Source organism: Wyeomyia smithii, chromosome 3 (assembly GCF_029784165.1).
Source record: "Wyeomyia smithii strain HCP4-BCI-WySm-NY-G18 chromosome 3, ASM2978416v1, whole genome shotgun sequence".
NCBI classification, from domain to species: domain Eukaryota; kingdom Metazoa; phylum Arthropoda; class Insecta; order Diptera; family Culicidae; genus Wyeomyia; species Wyeomyia smithii.
The window spans coordinates 55,414,334-55,438,843 of NC_073696.1; the positions used below are offsets into that span (position 1 = coordinate 55,414,334).

Genomic DNA, 24,510 nt, shown 5'->3' on the forward strand with positions numbered 1-24,510 from the left:
TTATTGTATGTATGCGAATCTGTATACAGTACAGAAGATTTCCATTTCTTTATTAGAGTAATAAGCATTCAAAACTTGTTATACACAGGATGGTTGTTTTGCTGCTTTTGGTTTTAGCTAATTAGCAAAAGAACTTTTGCTCGATTATCTGCCTCTTACATGTTAAGTAATTAGTTTAAATTCATAATATTTTCCTCCCTTGTGTGAGGATCGCGGACTTATGTTTTTCAAATTCTGTTCCGAATTGAATGTATGTACAGAGTTGAGCTGCTGTCGCTCGCCTTCAATCTTCAGCTTTGCGGTTGACTTAAATCGAACGATTTAAAAGTTGTGTGAGTTCACAATTTCACTCCAATAAGGATTGTTAGGTTAGTTTTGCCATTACTTTTTTCTCTCTCTTTGAAACACACTTTGGATAGAAAGATCACTTGAGCTGCGTCCTAAAAAGCAGTCATCATTGTTTACGTGGTATATTGTATGTATACGTTGAATTCCGTGCATAGTACAAAAGCTACAATAGGCTTGATTTTTTTTTCCACAAATCTATCGAATGTATTTTCCAGTGCTGTCATTTCTAAGCACAATGGTATGTGATCAATAGGCTCAATTATTTCATGTCTGTAGGTAACCTGACTCAGTCAGAATTTTTGATATTTATTACATACGATTGAAAATAATGAGTGTTTTGTCTTTGATTAATTTCAGTGTTCACCATGGGCATTTCATAGTGAAATAAATAAATTTAAAAGTCACTTCTCTATTTACAATTGCCACAAACGTTTAGGACTCGATACTAATCTTAATTAGCTGTTTCATCTGTTTCTTTTCACAATTTCTTGATAATCTTTCTGTTACAAGTCAAATTTCATCCCAATGCGGTCGTATCTTCGACGCGCTAGAATAAAACAAAAAAAATCGGCATATGGACATGCCGCCTGCTATCCAGTAATAAATAATAACCATTAAATGCTTCCCCGCACGTGGGGCTTTGGCTCAGGTCACGCATAACTTTGCGCTAGATTTTGCTGCGATTGCTGTAGCTGCAGCTGGCACGGATCCAGATGAGCCAGGCTCCCGTCCAGGTTCATGTTCATATTGCAGCTGCCCCGTTCAACCCAGTGCCTCAGCCGTCCCCGTAGCTCCTCCAGACTTTTCGATTTGGCCTTGTTGATACGTTTATACTTCACATCTTTCGGCTTGGTCACCGACCGGTGGTTTGACATAACCCGGTTATAGTTTGTTACCGCTCCGGCCTTGCAACCCTGCAATGTTCCTGGCGGAGTTTCGCATCCTCCCGAATCCCCGTCACAGCTGGTCTTGGTGATAATCACGGTGGTCATCGTCGTACTGGTGATCTTGGTAGAGGTTGTACTTTGATTTTCCTTGAAATCGTCCGACTGATCAGACGAAATGCATTTCTCAGTTCGATTTTTAAACTTATCACGTTTTTCCGTGACTGCGTCGGATTTAGGACTGACTCCTCCGCCAGCATTCTGTGGCTCAGGATCCTCTTCCACACTGTACACCGTCTCCAGTACTTCCGGACGCCGCAGGAAACAGTTCGATCGCCTCGTGTTGTTATACTTTAAATTCGTCGTTTCAATCGCATCGGAAATTGATCTCACGATGGTCACGTCGTTGTTTAACTTGTTGCCACCGCAACGAGACTTCAGGCTACCGCTACCACCAAAGTATATAGAACTGTTACAGTCTGAATCGGCGTCCTCCAGAACCACCGCCGAATCGGAATCGTTGAGCGAATCAAAATCGTTACTATTGTTGTTGCTGTTGTTGTTGGTGCTTAGGCCGACGGCCGGATCCAGCACGACATCGATGATGCCGTGATCGATCAGGCGACTAGATAACGTCTCGATGATCTTCTGCTGCCGGAAGATGGTCAGTTCCCGCTGGTACAACACATTGGAGACCTGCTTCTGTTTGCGCATTATCCGAGACTCCAGCAGCAGCAGCTGGCTGGTCAAGTAGTTGAGCTGTTCGGCTTTCTCCTTCTGCAGCCGGTGGTTTTGCTCTTGCTGGAATGGGAACAGAGGGAAATAAGAATTTTAGCTGAAAGTTCGCAACATACAGGTATCAGAGTTTATGGAAATATTTTATCGGGGTAATGAGACAGCAAATAACGTCGATAAGAATCGAAACGTATCTGAAACTGATGTCAAAAATGGAATCCACAAACTTGACACAAACTCGTCGTTTGGCCCTGACACTCTCTCTAACAGCCTCGGGTTACTTTCCTTCAATTTGGAAAATTTCTCACATCACACCTGTTCATAAAAAAGGATCTCGCTCAGATGTAGAGAATTATCGTGGTATAACAATCCAAGCTGCTTCTCCTAAGCTTTCCGAACGGCTAGTGTACGATTCTCTTTACGAGGTAGTCGCTGAACGCATTTCTTCTGTGCAACACGGATTTTTAAAAAAGCAATCCTTTACCATGAATCTCTGGAGTTTACTTCTTTAGTAACCGATTATATATGCAAAGGATTTCAGGTCAACTATATTTACATAGATATGAGGAAGGCATTTGACGCGGTTAAGACGGACAGCATTATTCGATCGACTAGTGACTTCGGCATTGGCGGTCCACTCTACAATTGGTTGCAAACATATTTGGTGGGAAGAGTTCAGTATGTTAAAATAAAGAGACACGTCTCTGCTTCGTTCACTGTGAATTCGGGAGTACCTCAAGGAAGCCACTTAGGACCACTGTTATTCGTACTCGTGATAAACAAGCTTCCAGACAAATTGACTAATGCCATGATTTTGATTTATGTGAAAATTTTCTTGCCCGTCAAAACAAATGACGATTGTCTTAAATTACAACTGGACATGCAAAGTTTTGGACAATTTTGTTCGAATAGTGGTCTAAACGTTGACGCTGAAAAATGTTCAGTTATGACATTTTTTCTTAAAATATCTCCTATCGAGTTTAAATATCATTTCAATAAAACTGAGTTACCACCTAAAGAAAAAGTTCGCGACCTAGGTGTTACATTTGACCGACAACTTTCGTTTACAAATCATATTGACAATGTAGTTACAGACAGCTTGAAACTGTTTTCTCTTGTGAGACGGTACGGACGGGATCTCAAAGACCCTTATTCTATATTAGCCATTTACAAAGCGCTAGTGCGGAGAAAAGCTTGATTTTGCGAGCGTTGTTTGGCGCCCCCAATATGTAACACATATTCAACGAATTGAAGGTATTCAAAAAAAGTTCGTGCGTTTTGTCTTACGGAACATTAGATGCAATGGTAATTAACTACCTGCCTATCAAGAATTGTGTGCATTAGCTAATATTGACACAGTGCATTGCCGACATAGGATTGCTGACATAGTATTTTTCACCAATGCAGGAAGGGCTGATAGTCAAACCCTTTCAGCTCGAATACATCGTAATAGCAATACGGTTACGTTAAGAAAACCAGGAGTGTTTAACCCTCCGCAACGAGCTCGGAATTATTCACAACATGAACCTACATGCCGTTGCATGAGATCATTTAATGAACTACAGCATATTGCTAACATCTACATGTCGCCTGCAACCTTAAATACTACAAGGTATACAGCCCTAGGGTTGTATGAAATGTGACGTGGGACTAAACACTGTAATTAGGGGATTTTTTGTTACAAAATATACAGAGTCTGCAGACAGAATCAATGTGTTTATTTTCAGCCTCCCCTGGAAATCAATTTTTGGAATATATTCAACAACACTCGAAGAAATATCATTTATATTTGGCGATATTATGCCTTTAGTACTTTTTTTTGTGCAAAAAAATATGTATTTAACAAGGCACAAGCATATCGTGCTTGTTGAAGAAGCACCAAGAATTTCTCATAATGCGTCAAAGTCAGAATTATCTCTATATCCTCAAAAACCAAATCCAATAATGCTTACGTTATCATAATGAATGGTTTTGTCTTATTTAACTCTAACTAAATCAAATCTATAGTATGGATATTACTTTCAAAATAATATGGAAGCCCTTACAAAGATTCATCAATTGGAAAACATAAGAAAATATTTTGAACAAAATTCCTAACAAGTTCCAGCAAAAAATCGTAGAAATCCACAATTACATTTTTATTTTTTGCTTGACAATTTTTTCATTTGCCTGCAACTACATTCGCTGTATTACGAAGACAGGAAATATACGTTTATTATGGTAAAGCTAAGAATAATAATATATCATCTAACAATTTTGAAATATAAAAAGAGATTCTGTACGAATCTTACTAAATAAACTAAAAAATCACAAGCATTCGCAGGTTCTTACTCTTCTATAAATGTATATATTTAGGAATTTACTCTTTCGATACTATCCGGTCACGATTATTTAGTGAATACCGAAGATAAAATTTAAAAAATATCCGTTGCAAAAATTTACAATTCTTGTTGAGTAATTCATGGCAATCATATTTATGAAATAAACTTTCAATCACCATCAACAGCAGCATTGTAGTTTTTCCTCAATTGCATACGAATAGAAATGTACGAACAAAAGTGTACCACTGCAATACGAATAGTACTGCTGCAGTACGAATAGAAGAGTACCAATGCAATAATAGACGACGAGAGACCTGCGGTTCTATACTCCACTGGTACTGTTGCTTTTACTGGCATGTTTTCTTTCAAGACATCAGTTTTTATTAGGTTCTACAGTACCTAACACGCAGGTTTAGAGATTGTTCAAGGATGGGTATTGTTTCAAACTTTTAGGAAAACTTTTACCTTCGAGACATCATATTAGTCTAAGCTCATGGAAGCAAAAAAAAAATTGACCTATTGGGACGGGGAGACTCTGTCAATTTTGATTTCGAAATTGATACAGGGAATATCACAGGGAACGGATAGTGTCCATTCACGTCGTCTGTGCTAGGAATGCTCGCATGTAATTGGTTCATTATTCGCGTAAATTTGTTATTGAAATTATTATCAATTTTACCGCTTAGCAATGAAATTAGAGTGATAATTAACACATTACAAAATTGTTATACATTTTATCTATCCAACAACATATTGGTTATTGTTATCCATCATGTGGTTATGCTGTTATTAGCGTTTGGAATCTGACGCAACATTTGCCCGTTTCATTTCCAATTTTACAGAATGCATCCCAGTATAGTAAACAAAGACATGTCCCACGTCAAAAACAGACTAAGTTTATATTTAAGAGGACAACTTCATGAGTGTTAATTGGTTGTATTTTTACAGATCCTCGCCGTTGCGGTCTCTCCGATACCTGTGCGAATGCTGCACCAGCCGTCCTCGAGTGGCGATGCTCCAGGCCCCTTCGTCGTGGGTAGTACAGCTTTGAGCTGTTGCGCATATTCCTGCGCAGTCTGAGTGTCCCGGAGCTGCTCGATGTGATGCTGAACCGCGCGGTTCGATGATGTCGCGCGTAGTATACGGTCCACAGTTGTGAGCGCAAAGATGCCGCAACTAGGAAGTGGATACCGCAACTAGGTAGAGCCAATGTCCACACAGCGATTGGTGCGTAGGTTTGTAATGTCTGAGAAGAACTGGGTCTTCCTTCGTGAGGGCAGTGCACATTGAGGTGGTAGAACCGGCCTTTAATTCTCAACAAACACAACCAGTCGCTGGTTGCCTGCCACTTGATCACACGACATCCTGCCCAGCACCATATTTGTTTAACTAAAGAACGAGATCAAAAACCGAAAACGAGACAAAATCTCTTTATCGTAGTATCGACATCTAGCGGTGGAGAGAATGCATTTCACACTCAAAATTTGATTACACTTATACCATTCATACCTGCTCGTGGTGAAGAATTATTTCGGTCTCTCTTGTCCTCATAAAAAACTGAAAAGCAAAAAGAGTGTGCAACCTCTCGCCGCTCTTTCGTCGAGAGAATTCTTTGTTTCTCCGGTACTGGTATAGCGAGAGTGCCTTTTCATAGTACCACCCGCATACGGCAACGTTTTTCATGTACAATTTTTTTCATTGAATTTCATTGTTGCCCGAGTTGAAAACCGAATATCTTAACTAACGACAACCGTTTTTATACATTCTTCCTAATGTTGCAAACAGTGCTGTGTGTAACGCGTCTGATATGCATTACTCGCAATCAAGGTTGTTAATCGATAACTTATCGTAAACGCCGATAACGATACTGTCTGCTATCGTTATCGACGATGACGCTAACGTCTGCAGACATTATCGTCATTGCCAAGGACGATAGCTACTTGACGGTGTCGAATCAATAACGTCTGAAAAACGAATTCGCAGTTTGTTTTCATTTTGGTTGCTGTCTTGGATAGCAACACAAACAAAGCTGCATTTGGTCCAATAGCAACGGATCGGTTCGTTGCTATTGCATTGCCAAACTTATGGATTCGTTGCTACTCGAGAATTTTTCCTTCCTTGAGTTGTTATTTTCCAAAAGTAAATAGCAACGCTCGGTGCGGTTATTTTGTTGGTTATCAAGCCAGCTTTAGCAACCGAAATATAGGCACTAGTGCACTTGCTCTGATAGACGTTAGTGAGCTGATAACGTCAGGTAAATATCGTTATCGTCGATAACGTTAATGTTTGTCGATAACGTTAATGTTTGTAAATGTTTGTTAATGGTTAAATAATGGAAAAAAATGTTCTGTGCAGTGGTTCCGTATGGGAGGCAAGATATTCATTCGTCTTCAAATAAACGATCAATCCAAGCATTTTCATGACACACTGAAAGAAGGATGTTTCTCACAGTTAAGGTTAACGTTTGAGTTTCAAATTAGCGTTGATCATCTGCATCGAATTGTCGAATTGTCATAGTTGAATCTTGATTCCAAACTCCAATGTTTTGAAGAAGCATCATCATTTTAGAATAAATACCAGTATTTGTAGTGAGTCCAAGTAATAGTCCAGCCTGCATTTTAAAAGTGGCTAGCCACTACGGGTCAACTAGTAATGAAATAAGCCTTGTTTTTTGAGCATTTGGTGGATATTACCCCTTAAAGGCTTTCACTATTAATAGCGGAGCGAAAGATTCCTCCCGTCCAACGTGTACGATCATATCTCCTATAACAATCTATGTCGTGATGTGGACTTTTTTCAGATGGTGATAAAAAAGTAGGAAAGTGGTATCCAAGACACGACCGCATAGTTGACGTAGGACTACAATAGATTTATATTTCCTTTTGAGGCTCTGTTGGATTTCTGCTCGTTTTCTTTTGGCATGGTTCAATTTTGGCACACATGTGCACAAAAACGAGCGATTATGTTTAATCACATTTTTCTAGTTTTCTTGATTTTTTTAAACGATTTAAGCTTAACATCCTCCAAAAGAAAAGTATTTCGGTTCTTTATGTCGCCAAAGCGGATGGAATCGTTGAAACGGTTCCTAAAAAATTACCGAAACAGGTTCCGGTTATATAATGACCATGATCAGCCTCTAATTACTCGGATGGTAATATCAGTATCTGGGTCGTCAGCCTAATTTCATCAAGCGACAGCTCAAACGACTTAGAATTAAAACTAGTTTATAGGTGGCCATATCTACTGTTAATGTCGTATTTGACCATTTAAAAAGTAAAAAAAGTCATGAAAAGAGAACCGTTCATTTTTGGCATGATTCGATTTTGGCAACAGAAAAAATCTGGCGTGTTTCCAAAATCGAACGGGGTCTGTATTTTTATTATTATTTGCAGCACTCTATTTTGGAAAAAAAAATCTCTTATTATAAGACATATAGAATTTTAGAAACATGTTAACTTTTAATTCAAGTCAATTTAAACAGTTTATCGGTAAACAGAATCAGAAAAAAATGAATCACTTTCAAGATACCAAAAAACAACGAAGATAAGCCTCAGCAATAAATGTTCGCATAGTGTTGTTCAATTACAAGTAAGGTTATGGAAAGTAATATTATCTTGAAGATGTTAATGTTAAAAATGTTTTAATTGTAAAATAGAAATACATATGTGGGAACAAATAGGATTGTCATATTGAACTAAATTCATTAAGCTAGCAAAATATAATCATCAGTACAGTTCGTTCAATTACCTCCATTTAGTTATCTGAGAAAAACAGAGTGTAGAGTTCAAAACCAAACAACGTATTTTATCTGTACAATGCGCCGAATTTATATACTCTGCTATCTGCCTCTACCGATACGCACAGAATTTTGTTGTCCCCGGTGGCGCAGCGTATTTTTCGGCACTCGAATAATCATTTTGAATACTGATATTTGCTACTATACGAAACAAGAAGAAGAAGGAGACAATTCAAACGACAATTCGATTATGTTCCAGATCGCAAAACGACACCTACACGTTAACCCAGCACGCCACACTGTGCGTCGACAGCAGCGATGTAGTCTTTTGGCTTGGCTGCACACAAATGAATGTCGAGTTATTCTGCACTGACAGATGACGAGTGACTAGCGCTCTATTCATACATTGCTCGGTGCAGTAATGTTGCCTGTGCCAGCATGTTTTGCTTCAAGACATCAGTTTTAATAACATTCTAACAACAGAACGTAAAACTGTCTGATAGTGGAGGTGGTTACGAACTTTCCGAAAAAGCTTCACCTTCAAGACATCAAAATAGTCTGGGCTCATATAAGCAAACGTTAGTTGACCTATCGGGACGGGGAGATTCTGTCAATTTTTTTGTCACTGCTTACAGGATATTACAGCAGGCATTTGGTGTCTACTCATGAAGTCTGTGCCAGGCGTGCTCGCATGTGATTGGTACATTGTTCGTCAAAATTCGACCCTGAAACTTTTATGAAATTTTCACTGTCTAACAATGAACTGAAGAATCATAAAATTGTCCATCATTTTATCAATCCAACGACATATTGATTATTGTGATACATACTGTGATTACATCAGTATTACCGTTTGAAATCTTTCATTCCAACGTTACACCTTGGTTTTAGTTTCTGCAGAATGTATCTCAATATAGTGCGGTTAGACGTAGTCCTACGTCAAAAACACTAAAACAGATAATTCAATTTAATAAATTTCCCGTGGTAATTTCGTTAGCTTACTTTCAAAAAAATTCTACGTCCTTGCGAGCGGTCTTCTGGCATTTAACCGGAACATTATTGGAGTAGATCCTACGCTTCAGATTTACCCAGAAATTCTCGATGAGTGGGTTCGCCGACTACTACATGGGTAGTTTCGTCAGTGCGTGTGAAGGCAAACTCATAAAAAATCGGCAATTTAATGCAAACGTTATGTTAAATTCAATTTAAAAACATGATGAAAACTATAAGAATTTCTTTCGACAAAGTTTTAGGACAAAGTTTTAGGATATTTCAAAACAAGAAACTTTACCGAAGACATCATGTTTCTATCTCTTACATATTAGGAGTAACATTAAGTTTTCTATTAGAAGGCACTAAAAATCACAATTTTCGTTCTAACTTTTTTCGCAGATTTTTCCAAATTTTTAAACCGTTTATTAAGTTATCAACCATCCAAAAATGCATGTTGCTTTCTGAAAATTGTTATTTTTTATCTCCCAAAATGCAACAGTTATTCAACATATTTGTTAAAATGCATAGTATTCCATCACATATAAAAATGCCAATATCTCAGCCCTCCGATAAGATTTCAAGGATCTTTTTTCATGTAAATTTTTGTCATAAATCCCGCTTTGCAATGAAAATTTCAGTTGTTGATCAAAAAAATTTTTTATTTGTGTTTTGAAGGACTTTATCTAAAAATTATGGGAAAGAGCGGGGGCCTAGTGTGGTTGGTAACGTCTCCGCCAACCACGCTCGACACCTGGGTTCGAATCTCACCGCCGACATAGGTGTCGATGGTTGTGAGGTGGCGTGATCCACTCACAACCAACCCAACTGGTCTAGATTCAATCCTAGCCGACACCGGGAGATTTTCTGAGGCAAAAAATCTCTGGGATCACGCCTTCCATCGCATGAGGAAGTAAAGCCGTTGGCGCCGGTCCGTTAATAAACGGGTCGTGAGTTAGGGTCCTGGGTGCGGAGACGCCTCCCTGGGCGTCGGTGATTGGCCACAACAGTGGCGGAACTAGACCGACGGAAAATAAGCGAGAATCAAAAAAAAATTATGGGAAAAATTAATTTTTTTGTGATGTTGCCAAATTACTGAATGAACCATGAACCATGCTAAATATTAAAAAACAACCCTGTAGTAGATGTGCCTGTAGAAGACACATTTCTACTATACATAGTCAGCAGTATACCAGCCAACTGAATCATTAGTTGGCAGATGCGAAACCATATAGAATGACAAAAACAGCGAAAACTTGAACTGCAAAAAATCAATTAGTGAAACGAATATCAACTCCATGTCGCAAAAAGAAACAACGAGTGAATAGATATTTTGTTTTTGACAACTTATCGCAGCACATTCTGGTTTTCTGAGCCCTGATTCTGCAAGAAAAATAGACCTCAACAAGTGCGTCAAATTCAACGTCAAGCAAAAAAAAAGTGTTTCATTGTTAATTGTCTACTGCTTCGATTTACTAGAATCTTGCACAATATAAAACTAGAGGAAAAATTCAGCTTGTTAGCAAACAAAAATAGGAACTTTTACCACCGAAAAGTCATCCGTAATTTTACGGTTGACGAACTTTCGTTAAACTTCAGTTTACTACCGGACCAATTCCAGCCGACGATGCTCAGCAACGCAATACCGGCTGTTTACACACGGATTGAGAGTTTCGCTTTTTGCTAGTTGCCGGTAAACTTAGTTAGAGCACTCTTTTTTTTCTTCGTCTTACTTTACGGCGCTTCTTCCAGCTGGCTGCTCGCGGTGACGATCGTCGGTATCCGTTTCCTGATACGCTTCTTCCTGACTCGCTATTCCAGCCCCGAAAGGTCGACAGCGCGGAAGCCCGTCAGGTACACTCGAGCTAGGAAAAGTTGAAAGTGTTCAAACATTTACCGTAGGTGTTGATAGAGGATGAAACTTGCTGACAGGATACCCGTTTGTTTATTTCTAGCAGGGACCGTTTTCAAGCAGAGATGAGCTTTTGGATAAGATATTATCAGCCAACTAATACTGTAAGCGTTTTTGGAAAACATTTATCACGCTGATGATAGGAAATATAAAGTCTGAGCAGTAGATATAGTAGGTACTATGAATTTGTTCAATATGTTTAAGAATCCGTGGTTTCAATGAATGAATACACGTAATTTCTGGTATTGCTTCTGCTATAAATACTCCATTTTATGAAAACTCAATCGAGCATCCAACAGACAATGAACATTTCAATGAAATTCTCTTCCGACAACCAATGGAGCCAGCACAATTCCATATTGCCTAAATTCAATCATTCATGTCATTTACCAGCCAATTCGTCACTCAGCAAGAATGCACAATCCACAAAACATCCTCGCTTGACACTGTTGAATGGATTTCAACACGAATTAAAGCTTGTCCGTCATTGCGTGCCATCGTAGGTGAAAGTGTTGCCAGCTGTTTAGAATGTTGTTCTCCTACCCCCGATGACGGAAGCACAGTAATGCAAACAGTACCGCATGAGTGACATGACATGACAGTGACATTCAGAATTGACTACCAACCGGAAACCAAGCCACCTAGAAAAGCTGCAATGCAAAAGAATTTTCCGCGCCCGATTTATCTCGTAGCATATGTCAGTTAGCGTGAAAATTTACAGTTGGCAAGATTTTTGATGCCTCGCGTGACAGCTGATATTTGTCTGTAACGGACTGTATTTCATTACGTTATTCAAATGTTATTTTAACTGCGAGGAAAGGCATCTTAAAATTTATTAAACTGCACGAAAGAAGCCCACGAACGAGAAAAACGACTTAATTATAAAGACATAATTTATGACCACAAGAATTTCCTCCGCTCATGCCAAGCATAGCGCCGCGTTCAGCTTCTTTATAAATGAGCAAAACAACCTTTGAACCTCTGTGCCTTTCGGTCCAAATGCTATGCTGGATGTTAATCGACTAGTATTCGTACTAAGAGCACGTGCCTTGAGGGTGGAATTAATTTCGTTTAATCTCCCGGGTACTTTTTACCTCTGCCATTAGGATCAGAAGACCGTTGCCCCCCGCGATCTTGATAGCATGAAATATAAAGCGTCAAAAAGGAAATGAACATCTGCGCTAAAATGGATGAAACCGATGTTATCGACAAATGCTGATCAAAGCTGTCAATTCTCACTAGTCGAAATTCGAACTTGTAACAAGTTGTGTAAGGAACGTACGGTTAATCTCTGCACGACCACGCCGGAAATGAGCTAGTAGATGAATGCTCTATCTCCTCTCTCCATCAAGAAGTATTAAGCGGTATCCTTTTACACACACAGACACCCATTTATGTCCGGCGGCGAATAATAGCATTGTGGATAGCTTCCAGAATGGTTTCGGTGAATATTTTCGGTTTCACGCACAAAGACGTGCTTTCGTTCGGCACGCTAGGCCTTGTAGGTATTTTCAGGCTTTGAAGATGTATTTTTTTACAATTTGCCGCACCAACGTGAATCGAAAGCTTTATTTGCCCCTGTGTCGGTTGAGATGACACTGTTTACGGGGGGGAGCAGATTATTGTAAGATACTCTAAGGAATTATTTGCCCGGCATAGCGAGCCACAGCTTTGTAATTTATTTTCGAGGGTTGATTATCCCGTAGCGCTAAGGACCGTTTTTTTCTATTCAGACATGGTTGGAATAAAAGGTTGCTTTCCCCAAGAGTACAAATAATAGGAATCAAAAACAGGCAACGCGGAATACTAACATGTACCCATTTTATATTTTTGCGAAGTGAAAAATAAGAATGATAAAAAAATGCATAATCCACTTAAAAATATAAAAAATCTAATGAAGAAGAGGGTGATAACCGGAGAAGCCAAAATATATAAAAGATTTGAAATTTAACATTCAAAAATTAGGAATCAAACAAGAGTGTCGAGGGTCATTTAACCAACAAATCGAAGACCAAGAAAGTCCAAATATTCTAAAAAAACTAAGAGAGTCAAGAAAGTTAAATGGCACAAGAAAGTGATGAAAGTGAACAAAGTAAAGATTGTCCAAAGAGCTAAAAATGTCAAGAAGTTCAACAGTTTCAAAGAGGTAATAGAATCAGACTGGTAAGAAAGTCGAGAGAACCAAAATAATGTAAAAAGAGTAGAAACTCTAAAAGTGTAAGTATCAAAACATGTTGCACAATCAAGAAAGTCACAAAAAAATAAAAAAATAGAAGAAATCAATAAATCAAAAGAGCCAAAAAAGTCAAGCCGAATATTAAAATCAACACAGTCATAGAAGTGTAAAGAATGTCAAAAAATAAAGAAAATCAGAGAGTTAAGAAAGTTGAGAATGTCAGCAAAGATAGGCAATAGAAGAAAACCAAAAATTTAAAAAAATTAAAGAAAATGAGAAATTCAGAAAAATCTAACATATCAAGGGATTCAAAAAATTCAATATAATCAAGAAAGTCAGAAAGATTAGGAAAGACAAGAAAATCAAGAAATTCGGAAAAATCAATAATGTTAAAAAAAATCAGGAAAGTCAAAAATGTCAAGAAAGTCATAAAAATGAAAAACGACATAAAATCAAGAAAGCCAAGAAGTTTAGGACGACCAAGAAAGACAGAAATATCAACGAAGGTCATGAAATACAAGATAGAAAAAGGTTAAGAATAACTGGGGATTCAGGAGAATTAAGAAAGCGAAGATAGCCAGAAGAAGATAGAAAAACCAAGAAAATCAAGAGAGTTGAGTGTCAAAAAATTAAAAACATCAATAAAGTCAAAATGACAGTCACTTTTTTTACACGGGGATACATACCTCGTATGAGAAATATTGCGTAAAATAATGTGTTAACATGAAAATCCGCATAAAAACCGTGTTAATTCAAAAATCCGTGTAAATAACGTGTAATTAAAAAGATTCAGTGTAAAGTAAACCACCAAGAAAGGCTTTAAAAATTGAAATCGGATCTTTCGCAGGGCAGAGGGTTTTTGAAGTCTTATACTCAATAAATATTTAAACATTTTTGGTTCCCAACCCGCGTCAATTAAAAATTCGCGTAAAAAATTTCTAATAAGCGCGGAAACGCGTGAAAGACAGCGGTGTTTCAAAAATCCGCATGAAAACGCCGCTTCAATTCAAAAATCTGCGTAAATAATGCACTAATTTTGAAATCCACTCAATAAAACCTCGTAAAACCGTGTAAAGGCCTGACTATATCACGAAAGGCGGGAAAAGCAAAAAACACAAACTCATTATACCTCAAAAATCAAAAAGTGTAAAAAGTTAAATAAGTCAAAAATCAAGGAAATCAAGACTGCAAAGAAATAAAAAAGTCACAAAAATCAAAAGTACGTAAAAGACAAATTGAGGAAGTCAAAAAACACACGAAAATCAAATAATCAAGACCATGAAGTAGTGTAGAAAGTCAAGTAACACAATAAATTCAGGAAGGTAAGAGTCAAACATGTCAAGAAAATTGAGAAAGGCAAAAAAAAAACGAAGTAATAAAAATCAAAGCGATCATGAAATTTAAGAAGTTTGAGAGAGTAAAATAAATTCTTGTTTGTTCAAACAAGTCAAGGAAATAAAGAAATAAGAATTTTTTGATAATCAAGAACTTCTAAAAAGTTAAGAAAGTAAGAAATATTAAAAATGTCACGAAAGTCATTAAAAGTAGGAAGGTCAAGAAATTTTAGAAAGTCAATGTAGACAAGAATGTTAAGAAAATCGACAATCAAGCAACATAAACTAGTCGAGAAATCTATTAAAACGATCAACAAAATTTACAATGTTAAGATATTCAAGAAACAGACGAAATCATTAAATTTAAGATAGTCATGAAATTCAAGAAATTTGAGATGGTTAAAAGTCAGAAAAATCGAGTTCGTCAAGAAAATTAAACTCATGGAAATCATCAAATATCAGACAAGTCAAGCCAGTTAGAAATGTCAGGAAAAATCGAATATGTCAAGAATGTCAGAAAACATAAAAATCAAATAAGTCAAGAAGTTTTGGGAAACCTAGGAACACTACAATGTCAAGAAAGTCAAAAATCATGCAATACAAGCTAGTCAAAAGAAGTTAAGAATGTCACGGAAATAAAAAAAAGTCGAGAAAAAAACTTAAGAAAGTGAAAAAAAATCAAATAAGTCAACAACATCTAAAAAGATAATCAAGGAGTTCAAAGTAGAAAGAGTCAAAAAAATATAGAAAATGTTACGCATGGTAGGAAAGTCCTGGAAGCAAAAAAAGAAACATACGAGAGTCATCAAATCGTGAAAGTTGAAATGTGGAAATGATGGAGTGAGTCAAAGTGACAAAAAGAAAAAAAAACGCAAAATAGAAAAAACAAGATATTCAGAAAGAAATTAAAACTGCCAGAAAGTCCAAAATAACAAGAAAGACACGAAAAAAAAGTTAGGATTTAAAAAGATAGGATTATTAGGAAAATCAAAGGAAGATACGATAGTCAAAATAGTTAAATAAAACTAAAGAAACAAAAATAATCGACAAAGTGAAAAATCAAGAAAAACTACAAGAAAATCATATAATATACAACAAAACACAAAGAAGTCGTTAAGAAAAATTTTGAATGACATAAGAAACAAGAATGTCGATAAAATAAAGAAAGGCGAAAAATCAATAAAGTTAGAAAAATCGAGGTCATGAAAGTTGAAAGTTGAATCGAGGTCATGAAAGTTGAGGAATGAGAAAGTTGAAAAAAACACAAAACAAGAAAATCAAACAAGTTAAGAAAATCAAAATATGTATTAGGAATTTAAAACCTAAATAACACACGTAAATCAAGAAATTCAGACAGGTTAAAAAAGTAAGAATAGTTGAAAATTTCCCGAAAGTCAGTTTTTAATGTCGAAGTCAAGAGTTATTAGAGAGTCAGGGAAGACAAAAATATTCAAAAAGTCGAAAATCAAGCAACACATATTTGTCGATAAATCAAATTAATATTGTCTGGAAAGTCAGGGATGTCAAAAAAGCCAAGAAAACCATAAAAGACAGAAAATTTAACAAAGTCATAAAAGTTGAATAAGTAAAAAAAAAACAAGAAAGTGAAAAAACTCAAGATCAAAAATCAAAAAAGTTTAGAAAAAAAAACGAGAATGTTACGAATGGCGAGAACACAAGCAAACTAAAAAGTGTAGAAAATCGAAAAACACAAGAAAATCATAAAATCAAGTAAAAATAGTCAAGAAAGTCAAGAAAATCAAGAATACCAAGAAACTAAAATCAAGAAAGTCGAGAAGGACTAGGGAATTAAGAAAGACGAGAGATTCGAGAAAAGTATAATTTATAAAAAATCAAGAAAGTCAAAAAAGTTTTGAAAGTCAAGAATGTCATGAAAATCAAAAATGTCAGAAAAGTCGAGGAAGTCAAAAAAATAAAAATTATTGAATGTCGAAAAACACATGAAAGTCAAAAAATCAATAAATTCCAGAAAAACTCTGAACAGGAAAGTTGAGAAAAAAGAGTGCAAGGAAATTAAAAAATTTAAAAATGTCAAGAATCATAAGAAAATCAGATATATAAGCGAAATAAAGTATGGAAAAAGTGAATAATATGGTGAGCTCTGGTCTGATTCAATTTTTGTATTCAAGTGACTTTCGGTGAGCGTTTAAACGTTTCGGTCTACATTTTGGTTGGGTCCTCTTCAGAATAGTCAACAACACAAAAGTCAAAAAGTAAAAAAAATCAAGCAAGGCATAAAACTAAAAAAACCCATAATTTTTTGATTATTCGAGGGACACAAGAAAGTTAGAAAAATTAAAAAAAATCAGATAAGTATAGGAAGTAACGAGGGGCCATCCACATACCACGTGGACAGATTTTTAATGATTTTGACCCCCCCCTCCCCCTCCGTGGAAAACTGCCAATATAACTTCTAAAAAAATTGTATGGACCGTGGACATTACTCAACCCCCTCCCCAAAGCTGTCCACGTGGTATGTGGATGGCCCCCGAGTAAATTCAAAACAGAAAATCACAACAAAGCCTAAACATCAAGAATGTCAAAAAAATCCCCTAAATCTAGAATGCCAATAACATTAAGAAAGATGAGAAAATCAAGAAAGTTTATTAGAAATATTATGAAAGTCAAGAAAGCTTAAGAACACTGAGATAGTCGCGAAGTGTCGGCTTTCTTTTAAAGTTAATAAAAGTCAATGAAGTAAACATAAATAAAGAAAGTCAAGAAAGTCATGTAACCCAAGAAAGTCTCTCAAATCAAGAAATTCAAGAAAGACAAAACAGCCCAGAAAAACAAGAAAGTAAGAAAAATTCAAAAAGTCCAGATAACCAAGAAAAGAATGTCAAGATGATCCAAAAAATCAAGGTAGTCAAAAAAAATCAGAAACATTAATATCAAAAAGTTAGAAAAATTCAAAAGTGGTCAAAAGAATTAAAAAAAGTTGGAATAACCAAGAAAATCAGGAAAGTCAAGAAAATTTGGATAGTTGAGAAAGCCGAAAACCCCGAGAAATTCAAACAAATATCTAAAGTCATTAGACTCTAGAAAGTTCCCAAAATCAAGATTTTCAAGAAACACAAGAATGTTGAGAAATATAAAACAATTGGAAAACGAAAAAGAAAGGTAAAAAAAGAAAAGATTATATAAAAAATTCAAGAAATTAAACAACTTTAAAAAATCAAGGAAATTTAAATAGTAACCAACATCAAGAAAGCCAACAATGTCAAGTAGTTGGAAAAATAAAAGAAGTCTTAAAAAAATGTAGAAAGTCGGCGTAATTAGGAAATGAAGGTCAAGATGTTCAGGAAAATATAGAAAGTCAACAACGTTAGCAAAGCTAAGAGAATAAAAAAAATCCGAAATATCCGGAAAACCAAAATTGTTGTGAAATTTTGAAAAATAAAAGGAGTCAAAAAAATTTATTAAAGTTAGGAAAAACCAATAAAGCATTGTAAATCAGGAAAATCGGGAAAACCGAGACGTGAAGATATAGTTAATGTAGTCGAACAATTAGAAAAAGTAAAATAAATACAAGTAAAGATAAATAAAAAAGTTAAATAAATAAAAAAAAAACTGAAAGTCCAAAAATTCAAGAAAGTGAAAAGCAAATAAAGAATTAAGAATATGATGAAACTCAAAAACGTCAAAAAAGCAAAGAAAATCAAAAAAATCAGAAACGTTAAGAAAACCAAGGATGTCAAAATTCCGAAAAATCAAAAAAGTCAGATTTATTTTAAGGAAGTTAGGAAAATCAACAAAGCCAACAAAATCTGGATAGTTAAGAAAGCCGAAAAATTCGAAAATCGAGCGCGTCAAGAAACTCACGTGTAGTCAATTTCAAGAGAGAAACAAAGTTAAGAAAAATGAAAAAAAAAGCAGGTAAAGAAACATCAGATGAATAAAAATAGGAAGTCAAAAAATAAAAAATATGAGTAAAGTGAGAAAATTATGAACGCCATGAATTCAGAACGTCAAAAAACTCATGTAAATCAAGGAAGTCAAATAAGTCAGGAAAATAAAAAAAAGTCGAGAAAATCAAGAATCCAAAATGCAAAATGTTAAAAAAGTCAAAAGAGTTGAAACGTCAAAGAAAAAAAAACCTCACATAAACAACATTCGATCTAAAAACCTTCTTTTTGGAAGCGTATACATGCAACATGCAACTTGGAATTTAAAAAGTTAAAAACTGAAAACTTGTCAATAGAATCTATGTGCCGTGTCAAATAAACGTATTATGGAACAATACATGAATAAACTGTGAAGAAATGAGAAAATGAGAAATATGAAACAAGAAAGAATATGAAGAATATGAAATATGAAACAAGAGAAATTAGAAAAATATACTCAATGATTCGAGAGATGATAGAAATAAGAACCGTTCAATCTTTAAAGCGAAAAATTCTAAAATCAAAAACCGAGATACAATCGTTACAATCGATACAAAAATTTTTTAGTTGGAAACCTAGTAAGCTGATTACCTTACTTAAAACAAAACAGTTCAAAAAATTACACAATTTTCAAGTAAAAAAAATGCTACGTAAATAAGTTCAGCTTCACAAACACTTAACCGGTAACATTTTGTCATGCGGTGTGAAAACTATGTCAAGCTGCAACAAGCAATGTTACTTTGTTTTTCCTTCTGACGACCAAAGCCATCGACTTTCATGGAGAACACTTCTCGTCCTACTTGCGCTTTCAAACAAAAAAAAAGTTCAGGAAGATCATTTGCCTCACTGTGCGGTACCAAGTGAAAAGTATCATAGTATAATACTGCCGCTCATAGCAAGTCCGTCCCATTTGCGTTTTGGTGCTGACGAGAAAACATCAATTGAAAATCGTAACGCATTAGGTGAAATTTTGCACTCAAATGCTTTTTCAATCAAGACCATCAACGGAATTTAGTACTGCAATGACAATCTAACACTTTTGCATCATAAAACTTGTAAAAGACCAACATTTGATTAAAATATGTTTAAAATCATAAGCTGGGACTCACATGCGATTACTTTTAGGGTACGTAGCCAGAATGATAGCAAGTCAGTCCCATAGCCAGCTACGACCGTTGATGAAAAACAAACTACTGCAAATCGATGGCGGTGTAATAGCCTGCGTTTGGAATGAATCCATCGCTGGTCAATTCATAAATGACCTTCTCTCGTGCTTCATTAAACAAGTTTTTTGTGAGAAGCATAACACAATGTACCAAGTGGGCTGATCAAAATAAAATTATATTTTGTTTTAACATTTGATACTACTGATAAATTCAAAATCAGTTTAGGTGAAGGAACTTGTTATAAATTTTCCTGAGAGCGGTCACACGTTCGTGACGGCGGACAGCTTCCACGTAGCAGTGGAAGCAAATATGAAAGAACATCTATGGCTTAGGAAAATGTTAGCTTCGTTAAAAAACAGCTGAGTAGCGCACCGAAGTATTTGATATGACTGACAAATTCTTCAAAACGAAACTCACGACAATCATTGAACAATTCTTAACCACGTCTTTACATAAAATACGGATGTAACACGAAAAGTAGTATTTACTAAAGAATGCTTTAGCTAACAATACAGTGACACACCTAAAGCGTTCACTGTCAACAAACAACAGCTGAAAGAAGCTACTGGTGGAAACTTTATCTTGAAGAAAACATTGTACTATCAGCTAGAGCCACACGATGTAGAACGCGTAAAATTCAATAAAACCTCCTATCGAATATCACTTGGTACATCCAATTCTAAACCTGAATACCATAAGTTGTGGTAAATATCACATTTTTCATAATCATTATTGGCTGTTGCGTTAAATTGTGAAGATTTTTTCAATGGGACCGACTTGCGATCACTTTTGCTATGGGACAAACCGACTTGCTATTTTTTTCATAGTTCCTCAGAACGAAGTATTCAAAAATATTTGTTTTATCGAAAGTAGATATAAAAAGAAATTGATTCCATAGATAAACTCAAAATTGATAAACATGCAATTGGGAAAAAACGCTTGCAAAAATTACGTTTAAGAGCTTTTCTCTGCTATCCCGACAACAATTTGAATGTAACTGCATAAAACATTAGCGTCACCGTTTTCAAATGGATTAGATAACGATTTCAAATTTGACATGCCTTTCAATAGCTTTTACGAGTATCCGTGCGAAATCTTCATCAAAGGTCTTTTCCCGATGAAGAATTAAACAACGCCAGCAGAAATGGTAACTCATTTAATATGAGAACTTGAGAGTAGCATCCGACAAGCACTTGATTGGTGTACATCAATCAGACGTAAGCTGCCTATCAAAACCTGACGTTTCTGATGCTTCTCAACCAAATTAAATCGGGCTTGGCGGTATAATGAAGTGCCACCAGCAGCAGACTGTCGAACTCGTTCCTTCTGGCGCTAATATAATTACCGCCGGTATAAATAGCAATAATAACCTTCGTTAGAATAACTCAAGCCCAGACTTGGTTACACCGCACTCGGCTTCTCGGTGTGTCTTGCTTGACGCCCCGAAGTGTGGGCGCTTTCTAGTCACGATTAGCTAGGATGAAATACGGTATATTGTTGTCTTACCTGGAGTGCGTAAGCCTTCTTCCACGCCATTATCTGCTCCGACTGGTTCCGGCAGCGGGATCTAAGCTCGTTGATAATGAGATGCGCATTTTTCATGTCCTTAGGTTCTTCCTATGAGACAGGGAAGTAGAAAAAAAAAATAAAAAATTAGCAATAAGGCACGAAAGAAGCCAGGGAAATGAATTTGCTTCCACCTGGAAAACTCATTCCGTGGAAGGTTTCACCATATTCATTAACACTGAATGAGCCAGATGAAGATGGGGGAAGTTTCAGGTTGTTCAACGCCAAATTGACGAAAAAAGGACGCAGAAAATTCCCTAAAAAATACCTAGAACCCACCTCTTCATTATCGCCGTCACTGTGCTGTTCATTTGTATCCTTTTTCACCGTGGTCGTTGGCATTGCTGATGGATTGTTCGCTGCACTAGAGGCAGCCGACCTTTCTGTCGCCAATTCCGGATAAGTGCCTTTAATTTGAATTTTTATTGGCTGAGCTGGTCTTCAGTGGCGGCTCGCAGACTGTTGTAGAGTGTCGAAATTATTGCACCGTACATATTCGCTGATGCTGGTCACTTGTTTCATCCATCTGAGCGGGAGGTTTCAAAAAATGATCTGAGGAAAAAACGATAAAAAGCAAAGTTTCTCTTTAGAAGGGTGGGATAGGTTTTATGGCGACATTGCGGAAACTGTCAAACTGCATCCGGGACCGGCATTCGAGAAAAAAAAAACATAAGGTTGAAAGTTGAGTGGAGCAAAGATCCACCTATCTATGTAGCGCTGCTGCTTCCGGTGATACGAGTGGTTCTGGTTGACACACCTCTGCACTCAGTACGGAAATACTTGTTGAATATTTCATTTGTTTTTATTTCCTATGGGCCGCAGTAGAGCCTTGTTTTGTTTGCTACATTCTGAGGAAAAGGCACAAGAGTGAAAACATCGAAAGAAGGTTTGATTTGCGAGGTTTTGCTTCAAGTTTTTTTTCTTTTATAAGGACTTTGAAAAAAAATGGCTGCGAGGGAAAGTTGGTTTTCGTTTAAGTGAATACAATGACGGAGAATTTGAAAAATTGCAATAATCTGGCTGACATAAAGTGGTTCTATTATTACAATCACTGAACTCTCCAATTGTGTCTAAGTGCTTTTCTTGCAGGAAACCATTAATTTTTTCGTTTTTTTGCAATTAATCACCGTCTTATCTCCAAGTTCACTCAGATTTAATGCAATCCGCCTCCGGTCGCGCAGATAATTTCGTCTATAAAACAACTTGTTTTTTTTTTATTATTCAAATCCTCTTTCTCACTGGGTGAAGAAGTAGCTTCGTTTCACCCTAAGATGACGATAAAATGGACCTTCCCAAATTTGAATGATATTTCTTACACAATTTTTCCACTGGTATCTACAACAATACCTCTTTAGGGTTGACATTTTTATTTAACGTTTTCTAAGGCAAACAACTTTAAAAATCAAATTCGAGTAACTACGAGTATTGATTACTCAATTAAAAACAAGTCTTATTTTGGGACAATTTTCTTAAAACTGTGATGTAACTGTACTAAAGAGCTAGTGTGCTATAAATTGTTACAAAAACTTCAAGATACATTCACCCTTCACTCCGGCAGTTAATAGCATTACAGGAAACCAAAAGGCTGCAGCTAGAACAGCCATAAACGAAAGAAAACATGTGAGGTTTCAGCGTCGAAAGCACAACAGTAAAAGTTTATTAAGATGGAAAACATACCGTTTAGCTTCTGTGTGACGAGAAACACATGGCGTTATTATGACAACGAGACGGCTGCTGGGTCGTCCCAACATCCCATCTTCAGGTGAATACATTCTTCGGTAAGACAAACATTCCTTGCTGCCGTTGAGTGTATAACGTTAAAGCAGCCTTCTTAGTAACATTGTGAAAAAAATAATCAACCTTCGATAAAACCCGATGGGATCAAGACGTTCAGCATAGCCAAAGTGTCTCATGTGTGTGCTGGATTATACATGCTAAATTCAACCCCTCGCCTCGTATGCAAACAATTGGCGGGGGGGGGGGGGGTGTAGCCGTAAACTGGTATGTGCTTCCTTGGCAACCGAATATCCCTTGTGAGGAAAAGTTTCAACTAATCGGTGAAAATTTCTAATAAATTATTACTTTTTATATCCACCAGCATTCTAGTACGAACAAGGTCTGAACTGAGTTGGAGTTTATTTTACGCTGTTTGCTCAGTGACACCCCAAGAAAGTTAGAACCATTAAAATTATTTTTAGAATTGAGCATTATTACTCATCGTTCGGTTGTGAACTCTACTTGATAGAAAATTTAAGCTGAAGATTTAAACCTCACCCAAAAAAATGAAAGAAAAAATTAGGACCATCGTAAAAGCCGCTAAACCGATATCATGATGAAACAAAACAAGACTTGGTAGATTAGTTATACTCAAAAATGAAAAGAAAAAACAAATTTACAGTTATCCGCAACAGAAAAAATAATAACAAAGCCCAAACAAATCCAATAATTCAATAGTCAGAATGAAAGGATTTAAATATGGGGTTATGAGGTTAACAAGTCAATCATTGTTTGTAAGAACTCCGGTATGGACGAGGCTGTTAATGTCAATAGAATCCTCGTAGTTATATAACGGTTAACGAAGTGCTTATAGGCAGAAAATTGGAAAATCTGTGAAGTGAGTGAGGGTAACTGACAGTGAAATTGTGGTATTAAGATTTAAAAAAAAAATTATTCAAGTATTCTTGAAAAGCCAAAACTCAGAAAACGAAAAAATATATAATTGTAAATTATTGAAATTTGTCAGGTTGCAGTTTGAAATTAAACCTACTACCTATACCAAAATCCTGAGAAAACGAACAAAATTGTTCAATAAATTTTAATAAAAAAAATCGCATCGTTTCAAATTTCAAATTTTGTTTGAATTAGGGGAACTGCTCCATTATTCATCTCAGCCCATGTATTCATCTCATACAATATGGAAACACAATTGAAAACGGGAGAAAAGCATGTTTTCTTCTTAAACCAATCTGCTAATCCATGGAATGGATTCTTCTTAGTTCACTTTAGATTCCTAATAAACTATAATCCTCAAGAACTCACTAAAAAGCTCTAAATTCGATATTATAGTCGGGCATCTGCACTCGAAAACTCATTTAATTCAATCACCCACATCAGAAAACAAAATCCGCGCATTGTTCTATACGGCTACAGCGGGACTCGTTCATCAGCCAACCAAAGTTTTTTTCATCACTAACTTTTTATCCTAATCACTAAACAAAATCACTCGCTACACTAAGAATACTTTAATCTTTGAAATGTTCACCTCAAATTTCCTAAAACGAGCTTGAATTACCAGAAATATATGGGATGAATTTCTACAGTTGTTAAATTTCAACTGTATGTATTTTCATCTGTTTTCACTGCGTTGAAGAAAATCAAAAGTTGCCAAGTCAGTTTCTGTTAATACGAAATGTATACTGAATGTATACAATACTGAA

The 24,510-nt window shown here is 36.1% G+C and overlaps 1 protein-coding gene across 6 annotated transcripts in view; it reads right to left on the reverse strand.

Moving 5' to 3' along the window:
- Window positions 1-24,510, reverse strand: part of LOC129729740 (uncharacterized) — a 199,268-nt gene continuing 174,758 nt past the window's right edge. For all 6 annotated transcript variants that reach the window (XM_055688541.1, XM_055688539.1, XM_055688538.1 and 3 more), the window contains 3 exons: window positions 21,353-21,625; window positions 21,014-21,124; window positions 1-2,033 (listed from right to left, as the gene is read on the reverse strand). In XM_055688541.1, the coding sequence (XP_055544516.1) occupies window positions 999-2,033; window positions 21,014-21,124; window positions 21,353-21,415 (1,209 nt within the window). In that variant the 5' untranslated portion in view covers window positions 21,416-21,625 and the 3' untranslated portion in view covers window positions 1-998. The remainder of the gene's footprint in view (window positions 2,034-21,013; window positions 21,125-21,352; window positions 21,626-24,510) is intronic.